The sequence below is a fragment of the Lissotriton helveticus genome, chromosome 1_2 (genome assembly GCF_964261635.1).
Source record: "Lissotriton helveticus chromosome 1_2, aLisHel1.1, whole genome shotgun sequence".
Taxonomy (NCBI): domain Eukaryota; kingdom Metazoa; phylum Chordata; class Amphibia; order Caudata; family Salamandridae; genus Lissotriton; species Lissotriton helveticus.
The window spans coordinates 81,500,013-81,519,482 of NC_136058.1; the positions used below are offsets into that span (position 1 = coordinate 81,500,013).

The 19,470-nt window shown below is 45.4% G+C and overlaps 1 protein-coding gene across 1 annotated transcript in view; it reads left to right on the top strand.

Annotated features, from left to right (window-relative positions):
- Nucleotides 1-7,553: 7,553 nt before the first annotated feature.
- DNAI4 (dynein axonemal intermediate chain 4) overlaps nt 7,554-19,470 on the top strand; it is a 496,013-nt gene continuing 484,096 nt past the window's right edge. The window contains exon 1 of the mRNA XM_078668935.1: nt 7,554-7,726. Within this exon, the coding sequence (XP_078525061.1) occupies nt 7,665-7,726 (62 nt within the window). The 5' untranslated portion in view covers nt 7,554-7,664. The remainder of the gene's footprint in view (nt 7,727-19,470) is intronic.

Sequence of the window (19,470 nt, forward strand, 5' to 3'; positions counted from 1 at the left end):
CCCCTTACTCCAAAAGTCAGATTCCAAGGGCACCAGGGAAATTCCCAGTTGCTTAAAAGGCCTGTCTGGGCCTGCATCCGATTAAGACTGATTCGTCAATGCCTGTGGTATTCAGTTCCCCATTTTGTATTTGCCACCTACAAAATCAGATAAGATCTTGTAAATTGCAAACAATTACTATGTTGTCCCAAACACTGGCTGCTCTTGGATTGTTATTGTATGGTCTTATACGTGGATGTCTATTTTAACTTAATTTGACTATGTGTATACCTGCTTTGTAATAGAGTTAAAGAAAATGCCTGAAGGGATTTTAAGCTATGTCTTACAGGGTTACGTTGTAGGAGCATTATTTCGAAAAAATGATTTATGATCATGATGCGTAATTCAGCGTTAGAACATAGTTACCTAGTTCATGTTTGAATGTACAATTACAGTCAGTATTACTTTAATTTAACTTACTGTTTGGTTAGGTTTGCCACTGGAGTTAGAATAGGTTTATACTTTGAACACATTAATTGAATGAGCCTCTGTTTGTCCTGGGGGCTTAAAGACTCACTCACCACCACTGACGCTGCTCAAGGGGGCTCACGCTAGCCACTGCTTTCCCCCGCCGCCGGAGAGTGTACCGGCCGTCGAGAGGGGACGAGCCTTGCCCTGAGGGACTACACCTCCCAGCGTTCCCTGTCTGACGGGGACGCCGCCTCCTCACGCCTGCTGCTTCCGCCCGGAGGCGCTAAAACATCAGCTGCACCTCCGGGGGAGCGGGAGCCTCTGTTTGTCCTGGGGGCTTGAAGACTCACTCACCACCACTGACGCTGCTCAAGGGGGCTCACGCTAGCCACTGCTTTCCCCCGCCATCGGAGAGTGTACCGGCCGCCGAGAGGGGAAGAGCCTTGCCCTGAGGGACTACACCTCCCAGCGTTCCCTGTCTGACCGGGACGCCACCTCCTCACGCCTGCTGCTTCCGCCCGGAGGCGCTTAAACATCAGCTGCACCTCCCGCGTCGCGGGCGGCGCCGGGTTGAGCCCGGGCAGAGGGCGGGCCATCTGTGGCCATCAGAGGCCAGAAGAGACTGGACTGGGCAACGGACCCTGGCTGTACAGTAAATACCATATACATTTTTTTAGATTCCATTGTGCATAAGTCCTCTTTGCGAGACTCTAATAAGGCTTAAAATCTACCTCCCTGTTTTCCCCTAGCGTGTCTGGCTTGTTGTGCTTTTGGAGGTGCTCCATCGGGTCGCTAGTTGTTGTTTAATATTGTTATTCACCTGGCTTACATTTTTCTACGCTGTGTAAATATGCCTAACAGTAAAAATACTACCACCACACTTGATAACTACTTAGTAAAAGTGGTTTCTAAAATTAATAGTGACCGGAGAGCTTCACTTGGGAAATCTAGCCCTTCGGGGCCTTTGCTCCCTAGTTCCCTCCCCGATACAACAGTTACCCCCCCTGAGGCTAACACTGTCTTAGGAAGCAGGGGAATGGTAGTGACAGATGTCCAGGTACATCCACTCCCAATAGATTTAATTCTCGATATTGTTGCTAGCCCAGATGGTTCACCCGGGCCAGATGAGATCCGCTCTAAAACAGCTAGAGCAGTCAGGGCCTGTAGGAAAATGCCATCCAAACGGAGTGGTGGGAAGCCAAGAAAAGCTCTAGAGAGTAAGGAAACCCCTCGCAAAAATAAAGGTAAACATGGGGGGCCTGATTTGCCACAAACTGCTGTAGGCCGTAGTACAAACATGGAACAATTTGAATTAATATTGGGCGCTTTTGAGACCAAACTAGAAAGAAAAATGGTAGAAATTATTTCCCCCTTGCTGCACAAAATAGACGCACTTACCTCAGAAGTTGATAGACTGATGTGTTTAGTTAAAACCCAGCCCTCCCCAGTAGAAGTGGACAGGTCTGCAGATAAAGCCCCTGTTGAGCGTCAGGATGGAAATAGTTCTGTACCTCTATTGCAACGAGTAGGAAGTCCACCAACAGAGAGGCCCACACAAATTCAGACACCTTTAGATAATCAAGGTCCCTCTGGCCTAAAAAAACCTGATCCCATTGCTATTAAGTTAAATGTGAACCAAAATTCCAGAATTGACCTTCCTCCAGAGGCGGAGGCCTTTGTGTGCATATTATCGGGGGTTCCTGAACTTAAACAAGGGAAAACAGAAGGCTTTCAAGAGTTAAAAAATAAAGTAGCCTTCTGGCTCTCCAAGAACAGACCCCTTCCACCCACCATAGATGGCCGTATTTTAAATGTTCGAAGGGTGGGGGGGCTTGGCCGCAGGACTAAAGACATAGCAGGTGATCTGGTAACTGTTAATTTTAGGAGTACCTACGTAATTCCATTTCTTAGATGCTGGCGTCCACAAGTTGGTGATGGCCCGATTGTAACGTGGGAACTCTTTGACTTTTTTCCTAAAGCCCGCACTTGCATTAACGTGTCACCCTTGGTACCCAGGTCTAACAATATCCATCATCGGGGCCGTCCAAACCTGTTAAGCGTTGAATCTCTGATCTCCGCCAGGAGATATGCTCCACTGTCTTATCTTGATGAAAATGATTGACTCACTGTTGGGAATGTCCTATGTAATTCAGGGGAACAGAGGGATCTGGCTTCAGCAGATATGGGTTCGGTGGTTTTACCTTTTGCTCAGTGTTCTGAACCTTGTAATAGCGTTGGTACAACAACGGCACTAGATAATATTTCACTCACCCCCCCCAGATACTGTGTTAGTCCAGCCCGCGGTAACAATCCCACACTTGTTGGACACCGCCTACTCTAAGTGTGTAGGTTGGAACATAGCTGGGCTCGAGTCCCGTTTGTGTATCCCTGATTGGGTGGATTTTATAGATCAAGGGGATGTTTGGTCCTTTCAAAGAAACATGGGCACTTATGCCGGTGTTTCGGGTGGGGTTTCTAAACTTTAGTAAACTAGCTACAAAAGGACTAAAAGGGCGCCCCGTAGGAGGGCTAACAACTTGGGTCCGTCAATGTGAGGGTGCATGGGCTGAAGAAGTTGCCATAGACAGTCCAGACATACTAATAATAAGGATTAGATCTTCCAAAGGCCTAAATATCCTTTTAGTTAACATTTATGTTAGGGGCCTCCAGGGTGGACGGGTCTCACCAACCATTCTCCTCCTGGATGACTTCCTCTCTAATGTGAATGAAGAGGGGAATTGGGTCGTGTTGGGAGATTTTAACACTTGCTTCGAGCCACTGGGCATTGATGGTGGTTCCCTTACAGAGGAAGAAGACATGTTGTGGGGAATACCACAGCTCGAGTTACCACCGATTAGGAAATGGTCTTGCTCTGCCACTTTTATCAAGGGGTTATGCCTAGATCAGGGTCTGAGAGCAACCAATGGCAGGGTAAGATCAGACAGGAAGGGTAGGCACACATTCAACAACGGCAGACACAGCAGTCGCATCGATTATATCTTAGTCGATGTACAGCTGTGGGTTGCAGTTGTTGATATGGAAATTATTGAACGCCCCAAAAGTGATCATGACCCGCTTGTACTGGCTTTAAGGGACTTTAGCTTTCAAAAGTCCAAGAGCTGTGAGTCAAACGTAGTCCCAGCTGAGGTTATTTTAAGTAACGACATGAGAAGGGTGCGCTGGCCCAAAATTGCTGTGGATGAAAGGGCGAGAAAGGAGATCAGAACTTTAGTGTCCAGTTCCCTGGAGCTTTTGAATAATTGCGGGTCGCAGGACGAGATTAATGCAAATCTCACAAGTATACATACTGAGTTGTTTCGGGGCCTTAAAAAGCTGTTTATCAAGACTATCCCTAAACAGTCCAGGAAGATGAAGCATAGAGTGGTTACATGGTTTGATGATGAGTGTCGACGGACACAAGGGGACATGTTTTTAGCTATCAAATCTAAAAACCATGGCCGTGTTGGGTCCTGTAGAAAAGCTTACAATGAAGCTAAATATAAGGATAAATCTAATTGGGATGAGGATCGGTGGGTAACCTTGACTGAAGCATGTGGCCATCGAAACATGCAACAGTTTTGGCACCTCCTAAAATGGGGGAAAAGCCAGGAGGATCACCCTAGCCCAGCACATGTTGGCCAACAACAGTGGGTAAGCTTTTTTGAGGAACAATTCAGGAGTAACAAAGTTGTTTTAGCTGACCTCCCTCGTTCCGTTTCTGAGGAACCACTCATGTTTTCTATTACTGAGGTTAGAAAGATTATGACATCAATCCCGAGAGGAAAAGCACCTGGCCCCGATTGTATTCCTGCTCATGTATTTCTGCAGGATCAGGATCTCTGGGACCCGTATATCTGCCATTTGGCAAATGCTCTTGCGTCGGGAGCAGAGGTCCCAGACTCCTGGTACGGGGCAGAAATCCTACCAATTTATAAAAAAGGCGATCGCTCGGTTCCCTCAAACTACCGACCGATCAGCCTTATCGACGCGGTGCAAAAAATAACAGCCCGCCTCGTACTAGGTAGGATTCAGGAATGGATTCATGACTTCAATATCCTCACACCTCTGCAGGCGGGCTTCCGGTCCCATGTGAGCACTCTCGACCAAGCATTCCGTTTTATGCTCCTATATTGGAAGACTGTTGTCTTTGGGAAGGGCAAGCTATACGCAGCCTTTGTGGACCTAAGGTCCGCATTCGACCTAGTTCCTAGGTCCAAGCTGTGGGAATGCCTATTGAAACTGGGAATGCCCGCTGTTTTGGTGCGACTTTTAGTGAACTTACATGCCCACACTTTTGCTCAAGTACGTTGGGGCAAGCCCGGGGAGGTTACAGACAGGTTTTCTGTCTCTAAAGGTGTTAGACAAGGGTGTGTTTTGGCCCCTACTTTGTTTTCTTTATTTATTAATGGGGTCACCAACTATTTTGCGAACCACCCTACGGATGCTCCCACACTGGCGGGGATGAAAGTACCTCTGCTCATGTTCGCGGACAACACCCTGATAATATCCAAGACGAGGCAGGGTCTCCAGCGGGCCCTGTCAAGATTTGAGTTGTTTTGCCGCGAACATGAGCTGGAGGTTAACATTTCTAAAACAAAGTTTATGGTGCTGAGAGGAACATTTCCAACTGCTGCCAGGGTCAAAATGGGTGGTACCACCCTTGAGCAGACTAAGTTATTCACATACATGGGTGTCACTTTTAGTGAAAACCTTAGTTGGGAACCGCAAGTTGAGCTCTTGGCATTAAAGCATGCGCAAATAGGAGCACTCCTCAAAGAACATAAAAGTTCTTATACTCGGCCAATGTCCCCGCTCATGAAAATCTACGGCACAAAAATGTTGCCCTCAGTTCTGTATGGAGCAGAGCTCTGGGGCTTTAGTAACCTAGATCCCCTAAAGGTGGCCCAAAACAAATTCCTTAGGACGGCGGTTGGACTGCCGAAATCATCTCCGTGCATCCCGCTTTTGTATGATCTAGGGTGCCAACCAGTGGAAGACTTAGCGAGATTCAGACCCCTAGCATTTTGGCGGCGTATGTGGACTACACCTGAGCTGCTGCTCTATGCCAAAGCATGTCTAGAGGTAAGGGATTTCCTGGGATCCGATAAAATAGGATGGTTCAAAGGGGTAAGATCCACTCTTTGCGCCATGGGACTTGGTAAACTATGGTTCAACCCTGACTCGGCCACTTTTCCACACAAAAAGGAGCTGAGAAACCTATATTGGGAATGGGTTGTTGGTAAAAGACACTCGGAACTGACAGGAAGTTCCCTAACAACGACTTTTGTTCTTTTGAAGGATGTCTCGTTCTTTGAAAAGTACTGGGATTACATCACCAAGCCCCTGGATCGCAAACTTTTCCATCAACTGAGAGTTGGCTCGTTACCATTGAGGTGTTTAACTTCATCATGGGGTAAGGGAGGGCCTGAGCACTGTCCACAATGTAATAGGCAGGATGAAAGTGTGTGTCACTTTCTTTTTGTTTGCCCCCTGTATGTTGCCCCTAGAAAAAAGTGGCTTCGTCCACTATGTAGAAGTCTGGGCACGCGTTCAGCATCTACAGCCTGCAGAATCCTAAAATCTGATCTATCGCCCCTGATAGTAATAGGGGTTGCAAAATACCTAGGTTGGGCATGGATTCTACGCTTGAGGATGATTAACTCGCTTTAAGGTTCCATCTAATTTAGCTATAAGGCTCCAACTAGATTGTGTCATTTTATATTAACTGTGTTTTTCTTATCATGTATTATTTTTAATTATGTAAATGAAGTCGTATATAAATCATTTAATTCTGTCTTAGTTCATGTTTTTAACTTCACACTAAGTTATTTTTTAAAAAACAAATAACAGTGCACTCTAGAAATTATGAATTATTGTTGGATATGTAGCATGTCTTTTAAGATGAATAATCGAATAAAGACTTCTTCTGACTTGACTTGAATGTCTATGTTTTAGATTATTAATATAATTTAAATTAATTTACCTTATACTGTTGCAATTAGGAATAGTATATTCTTAGAATCAGATTAATTTTGTAGGTAATTAATCAAGGCTGTTATCTTACTGAGAAAATAACGCTCGCCACGGGGTTTGAAAAAATGCTATCTAGGAATTGAAATTTACAAAAAGAAAGCACCCATTTATTAATATGACTTACAAAGAAATAATTGAAAGCAGCTTTTCGGCTGAAATACAGCGCATTCGAATAATGGTGGCGATATCTTTCTTTTTGTGCACTTTTAATGAGCTTCACTTCAGGTGGGAGCTTTCTTTCAAAATGAAAGGTCGCTCTTTCCTCGCCGCCCTCCCAGTCTCCCAAGGGTGTTTTGATACAGCCAGAAAAAAAAGCCTCTGTGAGAGCAAGAGATTGCACAAGCCGCCCTGCCTAAAACTTTAACAACAGACCCCTAAATCTAAAATGTTGTTTAAAAAAACGTAAACATGCACAGGCACCTGTCTGAAGAACGACGACAAATAGTTTTGAAATTTAGAAGCAATTCGAAGTGCCAATCCTTCTCCCGATACTCACAGACACAAAGAGCCCGGGAGCATCCGCCGCTGAAGAGTCCCGATAGACACGAAGCTAGATTGAAGGCAATAGACAGAGAAGAAGGACAAGCTGACGGGTTTAGGTAAATAAAGGGACCAAAATGTAATGGAACTGTGTCCAGCAAATAGAAAGGTAAATGTCTTTGCAGGAAATAAATCAAACACCCATGGATTTATACTCCCAATGTTTATTCAACTACCTTCACTGATCCCAAAAATATTTTTTATCAAATTGACAATGGCCCACTGATTGAGGTGTTTCCTAAATTTTGAATAAAAAAAACATAAAGCAAATCAGAATAAAAAGACTTTTTTTTTTGCAAAGGATATGCCTCTTTTACTGAGCCGCCCTGCGAAAGCGCGTCGCGTGCACTGAACCGCAATGACGGACACGTAAGTGAGTACATCGGGTCTAAGAAGAATGCGGCATCGCTGGTTTAGCAGACAGCGCTAACTACAAATAGAACGCGTGCGCAGCCGGACAACCAATCACATGACTCTTAGTTAGCTGGAAGGCTGGATCTTTCGTTGCCTTGGAGATGAATAAACAACCATCAGCTGGCAACTGCTCAACGCGTGCAAAGTGATCAGAGAGAGAGGGCGGATCGCTAGTTTCGTTTATTATTTATTTTGTTTTTTGGGACCCGGAAGAATTGTGCCTCAGGATGTCCAGCGGCCCGACAACCATGGTGGCGAAAGCGAAGAAACCGAGTATCCTGGTGACCGTGTAAGTGAGCAGGGCAGGGGTGGGGAAGTGGTGTGACTGTGACTGCTAACTCAAGGACTCCTAACCCAGGCACACTGAGCGATCGTCCTGTATTGTTGCAATGTCCAACGTGCAGCAGACTTTTCTGTTTGTGTGGTTGCTGTCTATCCCGCTTCTCTGATGCCACACTGCAACAAGAATTGTCGGCTTAACCACTTTCTAAAGTTATTTGATATGATAATTTAGCTCGTCACTTTTCATTCCAATCTCAGCGAAACACGTAGCTTCAAGATATTGGTGTTAGGGGTGTCACAGACCTCTAATAAATGTATCTTCTAATAAACAGTTGGGTGCAGGAGGTGCTTCAAGTCGGGTATGGTGAGGTGTTTGCCGGATTTCACATGGTGCTTTTACATACACCCACTTACAAACGCACACACGTATTCTGTTTTGAAGATCAACCCCTGGCAATTCAATCTCCTCTCTTTCTAATGCTCCTTCAGGCCACCTTCATGCCCTGCTTCTCATGTAATGCATTTTAACAAGGTGTGCCAGCGTGACAACCCCTCTTACTGCCCAAGTTACGCCACTGACTACAATATGTAGCGCCATCATCCCAGTGCGTATGCTCCTCTGCCACAATACAACCAGTTCGGCTGTGCAGCCCCAGACACAAGGTTACTGTCACAACCCGCCTGGCATTGTTGCCACCAGCCCGGTTATAAGGTTCTTCATCACAATGTAACAGGGTTCGATCGACATTTTCAAGTTACAATGTTTCTATTTGACGAGCATTGTTGCCGCCGCCACCCCGGCTAGACCCCGCATACAATCGGCTGGCTCGAATGATGCGACAGTCAGCGTCGTCGCCATCGCCCAAACCTTCTTTTAAAATGCGTCCAAGCGGTCATCAGCTCCAAGCTTTCTACTCAGGGCATAGCATAGGTTTAACATCTGCTCAGGGTTTGACTCATTCTCCAGCACTGTTTAGGGCATCATCCCGCACTGACTTCCCATTCCTCCTTTATTATTATGACATATTATGACTCCTTCTGAGTTTAGGCTCAGGCACAATTCAGTTAACTGATCTGGGGAGGAAATCGTGTAATTCCATGCATGCAAATTTGAGCACCATTTCTCAGTTTCCTAAGGGTGAGTCCTTTTAAAACTAACAAGTTAGAAGTAAATGACTACCCAGGCTGAAAAATAGTGCAAGTGAACAGCTGACCGAGGGTCTGGCAGGATCCTCCCTAGTACATTATTATGTTCTGAGCTGAAGACTGGAGACAAATTAACTCATGGGATTTTAAGGAGTCCCAGGTTTGGACACAAGGAGTGTGCACATTGACTTTGAATTTCTTTCAGTTTAAAATACTTCTAAGCACTAAATCTGGAAAGTATATATTAATTACAATAGGATCTATGGTTGTTTTTGATTTCTTGGCCCATATTTTGGGAAGGCCTGTGCCTTTATTTGATAAACAAAATTACTTTTAGAGGAGTCAGTTAGACTGACAGTTGCATAACATCATTTTCCGTACTGGGATATATTTTCAGAGATTACTACAATAAGAGAAGAAAGGAAACAAAAACGCATTTGATACAAATTATCTAATATTTTTATTTACATTTCATACAATTATATATTTTTTTCAAAAAAGTTAACGAGGATAGAGAAGCACATTGACCATCAGCAAAGTATATACCAAATAACTAAGATAACATTTGACAAGCAAGAAAAACAAAAACACACTTTACAGCGGCACAGCAAATGGACTTCAAACACACTGCATAGAAACTGTTCAGTAGCAGCTCTCTCTATATTAATCATTCTTCACTTCATCAAACAATTTATTACAGTTATCAACTGTTTAACAGGTCTCATTTCAATCAAGACTTAAAGTGCACATACTCAAAAACTGTATAATATAAAACCTATTTTAACTACCAAGAATAAAAATAATGATAATAATTATTACCCAACACAACCATTAAGTCAAAAACACATATTTCAAAAGCGTGAGAACAATAAGACCACAAATGCCATATCATTATAAATCCCATAGTATCTTCAAGTTTGTGGTTATGTCATATGCAAATTCCTTAAAATAAGCCATCTGTTTTGTCACTCAAGCTCAACACCATTATCATTTAAAATACCAATAAGTCAATATCAACACCCACATTGGGACTAAACTTCACTATTTACTATCCACTAATTAAGGTGAGACAATTTCACCATGGCTTTGGGAACCATTCACTGTTAAGATACTTCATATTTGAACCAGTCTTTCAATTAAAGCCATCACCCAATCACTACTCTCGTTCAGCAATCCATACTATATACTTCGACAAATAATATATTGAATTATAAATTAGTCAATTCTAATTTAATTATACCCACAGGCCATCTAGTTCAAACCATTATTAATCACTATGCTTATAGGCTGCTAACAGGTCACCAGCCGTGAACTCTTTAGAGTGCATACTCAACTAAGTCTATCAATACAATGTTGACAAAGAGTGGCTCACACCAATCTTGACAATGCAGCCCAAGACCAAAGAGTGCAACAACTTAAATTCATACTCTTTTTTTTTTTAGCAATTAGTGTTTCCCATTTATTAAAATCGATGAAGGGTGAGTACTAGACAATCTGCTTACCAATCACCTTGGTATGCCACCACGGAATCGCCCAGCATATACATAAAGGAAGTGAAGCCAAGGGATAAATCTGCATAAACAAATGCAAAGCAACCACACGATCAATGAAAACTAAAACATTAACCTTGAAATTCCTCTTCTTTTCTACGGGACAGTGACTCTTCCACTGAAAACAATCTGTATATTAAATGACGTCCCTTTTCTATGTAAACATCAATTAGCAATATATTATGTTATTGCATTTGCTCTTAAGCTAAATCTGATCTAAGTTAAATTTATTGTACAAAAATGTTCAGCACATTATTATGTCCAAGGCACATTGCAAGCACATATGCATCACAAAGTAGTGTCGGTAAAATAAAGAAAGAACCAATACTCCAACAGCAAGTCTGTGCAAATTAAACCCCAGATCACTGCAACCATAAGTATTACATTCACACCTTTTTTTGATTCCTGGGCGGCGTCAGTCACAAACACAAGAATGTCAGCATTTTCGCGGTTTTATTGAATTGAAATGTTCAACTAACGGAGCCTTCAGCACTCCACATCTGATCCTTGAATGAGAATGATGGATGCGATGATAAACCTCTTGAACAGTTTTCCAAAAATACTTCTAGCCACAAAAACATTCCATGCAGTAAATCACATTTTTGCTACTACATGATGTGAATGCAGATATTATCAAACCCCCACATTGGCCAAAAATATATTCAATTAATAGTAGTATTGCAAGCCATTCAGTGACGTCGCTTAAAGTGACTTCTAACTAGTTACCTACTCTAAGTGTCTGCAATACCGAGTTTCTAATCTCTTCAACATGGGCTTTTAACAATAATCATGCAAATTAGAAGATCTTTGGAGTACAACATACGTTGTTATTAAACACAAAAATCACCTGAATTGAACAAATGGCAAATTTTTAATGACTGTTTTGCAGTCATTACCCAACGTTAGTGAGTCACAATAAACAGGACTTGAAGCATTTTTATTTTACTGTAAATAATGTCCCCTGGAAATTATGGCAATCTCTTTTTATGGTGTGATTTACTAATCATCTCGGGTAGCCCCTTGCAACCAGCTTAAGCTAGGAGATCAGCTTATTTAAAAGTAACCATCTATTCTACCACAACTCCTCTTTATACAGAGAAACTGCCCATTGGGGAGATTATCCCCTAGGCTACGAGGATGCCTACTATAATAACCGTAGTGTATTCTTATCTGTTGACTTCCTGTACAGGCGTGTGTAAAGGTGATCATTTCTCTTTATTGTAAAAAAAACCAAGAAACTAATATATCATTTGTCGAATATATCTCCTAATCTCAAACCCATTTCCTTGTATTGAGCCAATCATGGAAAACCTAAAGCACATCCAAATAGGACTTGACTATCACAGCCAGGTTCGGACTGGCCATATTGGGCACCGGTCGTTTTCCTGGTGGGCCGGAAGGGTGGGGCTGGTTTGGGACCGGTGAGGGCCGCTTTTGTTACTGGGGGCCACACTGCGGGGGTTTCACGCCAGCCGGGCTTTGCTCCTCTGAGGCGTTTGGAGGCTCACCTTTGTTTTCTGTGTGTAGCGGCCGGGCTTCGCTCCGCCGAGCGACACACCCCTACTGCTTCCTTGTCTGGCCGGGCTTTGCTCCGCTGGTCAGGACTATGGTTCCCAGCAGCCCCAACCCAGGACGCCGCCACTGTCATCATCCTGCGCCAGGAGGCGCATATAGCCCAGCGTACTCCTGAGGACCTTGTGCTGTACTGCGGGGGTTTCACGCCGGCCGGGCTTTGCTCCGCTGAGGCGTTTGGAGGCTCACCTTTGTTTTCTGTGTGTAGCGGCCGGGCTTCGCTCCGCCGAGCGACACACCCCTACTGCTTCCTTGTCTGGCCGGGCTTTGCTCCGCTGGTCAGGACTACGGTTCCCAGCAGCCCCAACCCAGGACGCCGCCACTGTCATCATCTTGCGCCAGGAGGCGCATATAGCCCAGCGTGCTATCTCGTCCCGCGAGGACGCGCCGGGCTAAGCCCAGGACAAGGGCTGGGCCGTCTGTGGCCGTCCGGGGCCAAAGGAGGCCGGGCTGGGCCACCCTCTGACCCCTATGGTTGACCAATAATAGAGACACTAACAAGTAAGGTGCGAGACATTGTAAGACAGTGGTACATCAGGGCTATTGTTTTAACAGACTTTGGTCAAGATGTCTGTGTACTAACGTTCTGGTGTACTCTATTGCACTGTTATGGCTAAAGTTAACCCCAAAGTGTGTTCGGGGGGTGGAGCTATTGGGACTCTGGATGCCTTTCTTAAACGGGCCGAATCTGTTGTGGCCAAGGAAATTGAACTGGTTGAAAGGAGGTGGTCCCTGGATCCATCTTGCCATATTGTCCCCCCTATTTTAATGCCAGAGTCGTCGGATCTTCCTCATGTTTTATCTGGTCCCACAAATCTTCCACAGGTAACTAATGGGTCAGTTTTAGATGACAGCTTGTCTATTAGCTCGGTCCCTTCCCCTGTTATCAGTTTACCTCCCTCACCCCCGGCAACACGCACTAGGCAACATCGGGCAATGCCGGTGAATAATGCTAAAACTATGCTGGGTAAAAGAAAGGCCGGTAACGCTCCCAAAGGAAGCCGGCAACAAGCTAAACAATCAAAGAATGTTAACTCCTCATCTGGGCTGGGTGGTCAGCAAGAGAAAGTCCCATCCATGGTCACTGAATGCAGTGTGCCAGGTAGAAATGAGCAGACTGTACAAGAAGTAGTGGCTAATAAGGGAAGTGGTATGTCTGAGTTTATTAGGCATATGGACGAATGGCTTAGGTCTCTTATTTTTCCGCTTACGGCCAAGCTTGAGCTAATAGATGGAAGATTGAGTATTATTGAAAAACATTTCCGAGCTGAAAAAAATCCATTACCTGGGAATGACCCATCTGTAGCTCATCCTTTGAACATAATCACAACTAGAGTATATGATTTGGTGGACTCTATGATCCCTCTACCTCAAGTTACAACTCAAGTAGTAGTACCCACAACGTTATCTCCGGCTTCAGGAGCTAGGGAGGGAGTAAAACACGGTCCTTGTGGCCCTGTGGGGAGATTAAGTCCACTGATAAAGCCTCCCAAAAAAGAGTTTTCATTGCATCTCCCCCGGAGGCATGCCCATACTCAGTAATTTTAGCAAATGTTCCGAAAACTCTTGATGGTCGTGAAGAACATTGGACTACTTTAAAGAATAACGCCCTTCATTTCCTGGCTAATAAAACTGTGCTGGGTGACCACTTGCACAACAACTTTAAAATGGTGAGAAGGGTACCATGGGTGGGCAAGTCAAATAAAAGCATGGAAGGTGACTGTGTCGTGGTGAGTTTTGGCTCCCCTAGATTGGTGGATGATATCTTGAGGCAGGCAGGATCATCTAGAATCCATCATGATTATGTAAATGTTGTCCCATTGAGGTTTTTTTACCCCCCCATAAAATTGGGATTTTTGGTAAAGGACAGCCCAGTTCTCAAGTAGCTCCCCATATTGACTCAGTTGCATTAAGTAATAGATATGAGGTATTGAGCTCACTGGATACTAATGACTGACTCGAAGAGGATAACATTAAGGCTCAGGGAGGGGTGAGTCCAGTTGGTGTAGCTAGAATGTATTCACCAGTGGAAACAGGGTTGCAAATTTCATCACCACAACCAATAATCATCAGTGGGAACGGGGATCCAGAAGCAACAGAGATAAGGATTAGAATCACTGAACCATCAAGGGGGGGGTAGAGGGTCATCCCCAGGGTGTGCCGGAACCTCTGATGGAAAACGGACTATGAGTGTAACAGGGGAAGCAGCAGAAGTAGTAAGAGTCATCTCCTGGAACATAGCCGGCCTGGCATCTAAATTTAACAACCCGAGTGACGACAATATATCACGAGGTACCAGATAATCAGCCTCCATGAGACTTGGGTGGTTGATAACATCCACTTTCATATCCAGGGTTACAAATGTTTTTTTATCCAGGCACTGAATTCACGATCAGGTAGAGCGATGGGAGGACTCTCTATCTATGTAGATCTGAACATCCAGGGCACATGGTCCAATTTGGACTGGTGCTCGCATGCCCTACAGGCAGTTCGGTTTAGGGGCAAAGGATTAAGGCTGACCATGTTTAATGTTTATAATAATGGTGCTAGTAGAGATCATAATACATTTATAAGGGAATTGGATGATAGACTGAGACAAGAAACCACAGTCAGGGAAGGGGCTTATGCCCCGACTATACTCATTATGGGAGATTTTAACTGCCACTTATGTCCGGCTCTAGTCCCTATAGATGCGGAATGGTCACATTGCCCAGTGGAGGATGGGCCGCATTTTCACCATACACAAGAAGATCTCGCCTTTAGTAGACTCCTACATAACCATGACATAGAGCACACCATTAATATGATGGTTGTTGAGAGTGATGGTAGTCTACCCCCGACATTTAAGGGCAGACGGTGTTCCTCTTATATTGACTACATCCTAGCTTCCAGAGCCTTAATAAACAGAATTTTAAATGTAGCGATAAAATGGAGCCCTTTTAGTGATCATAATCCTCTGGTATTGGAGCTATCCTACTTGGCTCGGCCAGGTGTAGACAGTCGGGTACAATCATTGAGAAGGTAACGGACCAGGGCAGACGGCTGAGGTGGTCTAAGGTGGATGGGGAAAACTTCTACAGATCCTTGATGGATACTGGGAAATCAGCTGTTGAGGACTGTTTGGATATGTCAGTAGAAGGGTTGGCGTTACTCTCAGCATTTGGTAAGATCGTTAGCTTGGTAGACGGGTTGCTAAAAACAAGGGCGCCGATGAGGAACAACCGTCAACCAAGATGGTTTGACAGTGATTGTTCTCACGCGCTAAGGGAACTTAAAAGTAGCCTTAAAATTAGGCCCAGGAACACCCAACAAGTAGCATTGTGTAGATTAAAATACAAGAGGGAGATCAAGAGGAGGAAACTAGCCCTACAGGGGAAAGTATGGGCTGATTTAAGAGAGGCAGGAGAAAAAAGGGACTTGTCGGAATTCTGGAGAATTATTTTACCGGAACAGTGGGTTACACATTTTAAGGGGTTGTACAATCATGAAAAAGGAAGGATGCAGCTGGGACAGCAGGGTCAGCAGGGTCAGCCTATAGTTTTTTCTATTAAGGAAATTATTGCCGGAATTGAGGGTCTGTCTAAAAACAAAGCCCCCGGCCCAGATGGGATCCCGCCCGTTTTGTTTTCTGAGCTGTGTGGCGCTGTGGGCCCCCATAATGACTAGAATGATAAACGCAGCAATTAAATGTGGATTGCCGTCTTCATGGTCAACGGCCATAATTGTCCCTATTTTTAAAAAGTGCAATAGGGACAATCCCCAGTGTTATCGCCCGATTTCACTGATTGATGTGTCTGCGAAATTGTTGGGCAGAGGAATCCTTAACCGCCTAGCTGAGTGGACCGAGGAAAATAACACCATCTCGGACACCCAGTACGGCTTTAGGATAGGGAGGTCTACGAGTGACCAATGCCTGAACCTCTATATGCTGATTGCCAAATATACCAAGGACAGCAATGTAGTTATCTATATGGGGTTCATGGATTTGGCAGCTGCATTCGACCATGTGAATAGGGATAAGCTCTGGGCCATGATGACTCTTATGGGGATTGATGTTGGCCTGATTAACATCTTAAGGGATCTTCACAGGGACACTTTTCACAAGAGTACGATAAGGAGGGTGGTTTGACAGAATCTTTTCCATGTAGGAGTGGGGTACGGCAAGGCTGTATCCTTGCCCCTTTTTTATTTTCCCTCTACATAAATGGCCTAGAGCAGTTCTTGTTAAATCTGAAGACAGATTGTCCAAGAGTAGGGTCCCGTTACATCCCTGTGTTACTTTACGCAGATGACGCGGTCCTGCTCGCGCGCACGCCAAAGAGCTTACAAATTTTAATTGACGGATTTGTTAAATTCATGGAATCCTTAGAACTGTCCGTCAACTTGGGTAAGTCTTATGTGCTCCTGGCAGTCAATAAACCTTGCACCAAATCCTCCTTCATTATAGGAAGCCACAAAATTGAAAAGGTTAAAACATTGTCTTACCTAGGCTTACTATTTGATGGGCCTTTACAATTTAATTCCCTGGTGGAGGAGCGTTGCTGCAAACTGATTGCCACTAATGGCGCCATTTCAAGCTATGGGCGGAGGGTAGGCAGATAGTGCCCCGAACAGGTGATGAACCTTTATGGCTCTATGTGCTGCTCCAGAGTTATTTATGGGGCAGAGGTATGGGGCTTTGCTAAGATCCCGCAACTTCAGCAGGAAGAAAATAAATATTTATGATCTATTTTAAAAATCCCACAAAGTACCCCCGCTGTTATCGCACACAGGGAATTAGGGAGGCCATACCTTGAAGATCTGGTAAAGCTCAGACCCATCTTGGCTTGGCTAAAGATTTGGACAAATCCGGAGGCGTCCCTAAGCAGGGAAATTTTAAGGGACTGCCTAGGAAGAGATAAATGTATGAGCACCCCATGGTTTAATTATGTAAAGGCCACCCTAGAAAATCTAGGCCATAAGAATCTCTTTGCCGATCCAGCTACAATTTTACCTCAGGATAAAGTGATCGTAAAGAAAGCCTTTTTACCCCATAAAATAAAACAAAGAGTAGAGGCTGAAGGGTCTAAAAAAACTGTGAGTGCCCATAGTCTGGTCAAAAGCACTGAGGGAATGGAGCCATACTTATACCTTATGCACAATGCCCAGGATAGGTTTTTAATGTGTCGTTTTAGGCTCAATTTATTGCCTTATTTATTAGCATCCCCGTCTGGGTTTTTAGGTTTAAATCTTTTTATTATGGAAAGGCAGTGCAAAATAGTACAGTAAGCAATGTGGTTACACCAGAGATGAGTATTAATCCTCAGTGGAGGCAGGACGCTTAGTTCAATACTGGTAGTAACAGCAATGTCCAACCTGTCGGGGAGGAAAACGCATTGGACCAAAAGGATACAAAAACTAGAAAACCCCAGGAACAATCTCCCCCCACCCTCAACCTGACCTCCCCTACCAACAGCCCCCCTCACGTCTCCCCTCCCCCACCCCAGTCCAGAGCTCCCATCCGTCTCTCTACAGTTCGAATGATCAGCGTTGGAGCATCTCATGCCGCGAGTATCTAGGGTTCCATAGCTATGGGCGCCGTCAGGCGTAACAATCGGAGATATTTGGGACATGTTATCTCTGTAAATTCAGTCGTTAGTAGCGCTCTAAAGGGCTGCCAGAGTTCCTCGTGTTGTTCCCCTTTCCCGGCTGCAGTGAGTGATAGCTTCTCCATGCCCAACACATGCCACATCCGGTGGAGCCAACCAGTGGTGGTAGGAACAGTAGCAGTATGCCAGTGTACAAGGATGTTCTGCATAGCAGACCCAGGCACTATGGCCAGTTGACGGCCCCTACGAGAGCATAGTGGGTAGGTTAGTGCATTGGGGAGGCCCAGTAGGATATAGGCAGGAAAGCGGGGCAGTTCTGTCTGAAAGTGTGCATCCACTTCATCTAAGATGTGTGTCCAATATGATTGGAGGAGTGGGCAGTCCCATAGGATGTGTCCCAAAGTCCCTGTGTGTCCACAGTCCCTCCAGCATAGCTTATCCTTGGAAGGATCCATCTCGGATAGTCTTTCAAGGGTGTAGTACCAATATAGGGATATTTTCGTGAGTGTTTCTGTGAGACCCATGTGGTACGCTGAGTGCCTGGCCCTGTATGCGATGTTACCCCACTCTTTATGGCTCAGGGATCTACCCAGTTCTCTTTCCCAACCTTCCCTCCCCGGGTTGTAAATGTGTGTAGTTGGTGTCTGAATCAGTTTATAAAGGTCTGAGATGAGTTTGGAATTGGAAGTGCGCGAGTAGAGCCAACGCTCATATGCGGTAAATTTCCTATCAGCCGTCGTTCGCACCTGCGACTGCAACGCCCAGTGACGCACCTGCAAGTATCTCATGCGCTCAGTTTCGGGAAAATTATACTCTTGTTTAAAAAGCTGGAAGTGGAGCACCCCTTCTGAGTCGTAGATATGACAGAGGAAGCGGCAACCTGCCGGCCTCCAATGTGCAGAGACTCCCTTAGCTGCGCCGGGGGTGAAGTCAGGGTTATCCACCAGGGGGGTGAGGGGAGAGGGAAACGTGGTCAAGCCATAAGTTATGTTAGTCGCATCTCAGACCTCCAGGGGAGCCCGAGTTATTAAGGACGCATAGAGGTTGGGCGGCCGATGGACTCGGGGTAGAAACGGTATCTCCTGCAGCGGTCGTCCGGCCACTGCCTGGTCCTGAAAGAGCCAGTGTTTGTCGGATTCCCATTTACTCCATTCCACCAGATAACGCAGCTGGGCCGCCTGGTAGTATTTATGCAAGTCGGGGAGGCCCAAGCCCCCTTCCTCCGGAGCCAAGGTGGCGAGCACTCTCTTCAGTCGGGGTTTCCGACCTTGCCAAATAAAGTTGGCAAGGTCTGATTGAGTTCGCTGTATCCAGCCTGTCGGGGGTCGTAGTGGCAGAGCGCGAAAGAGGTATAGAATTTGCGGTAGGATGGTCATCTTCACTGCCGCTATGCGGCCCAGCCAGGATAGAGGAAGATGTCTCCATCGATCAAGCTCCGCTCGGACGCGAGTGCGCAAGGTAGTGTAGTTGGCAGAGACCATTCGAGGCAGGGTCGGGGCGAGTTGGATTCCCAAGTATGGAACCGTGTCCGAGGCCCATTGGACTGGCAAGAGGGTCTGTAGGTAAGCTCGAGTCGAGTCCGTGAGGGACAGGTCCAAGGCGATAGATTTGTCCGCATTCATCTTGAACCCGGATACCGCAGCAAACGCCTCAAGCTCAGCCACGCACGCCCGCAGCGCCATCCGCGGATTGTCCAGGGCAAGTAGGACATCATCCACATAGAGACCGATGGCATGAAAATCGCCGCCGAACTTGATGCCCAGATCTCTCTGACGCCGCCGAATTCGACAGGCGAGGGGTTCCATGTAGAGGGCAAAGAGTAGGGGCGACAAGGGGCATCCCTGTCTCATCCCTCTTTCTATGGGGAATGCAGTTGAGGTATAGCCGTTGACTCT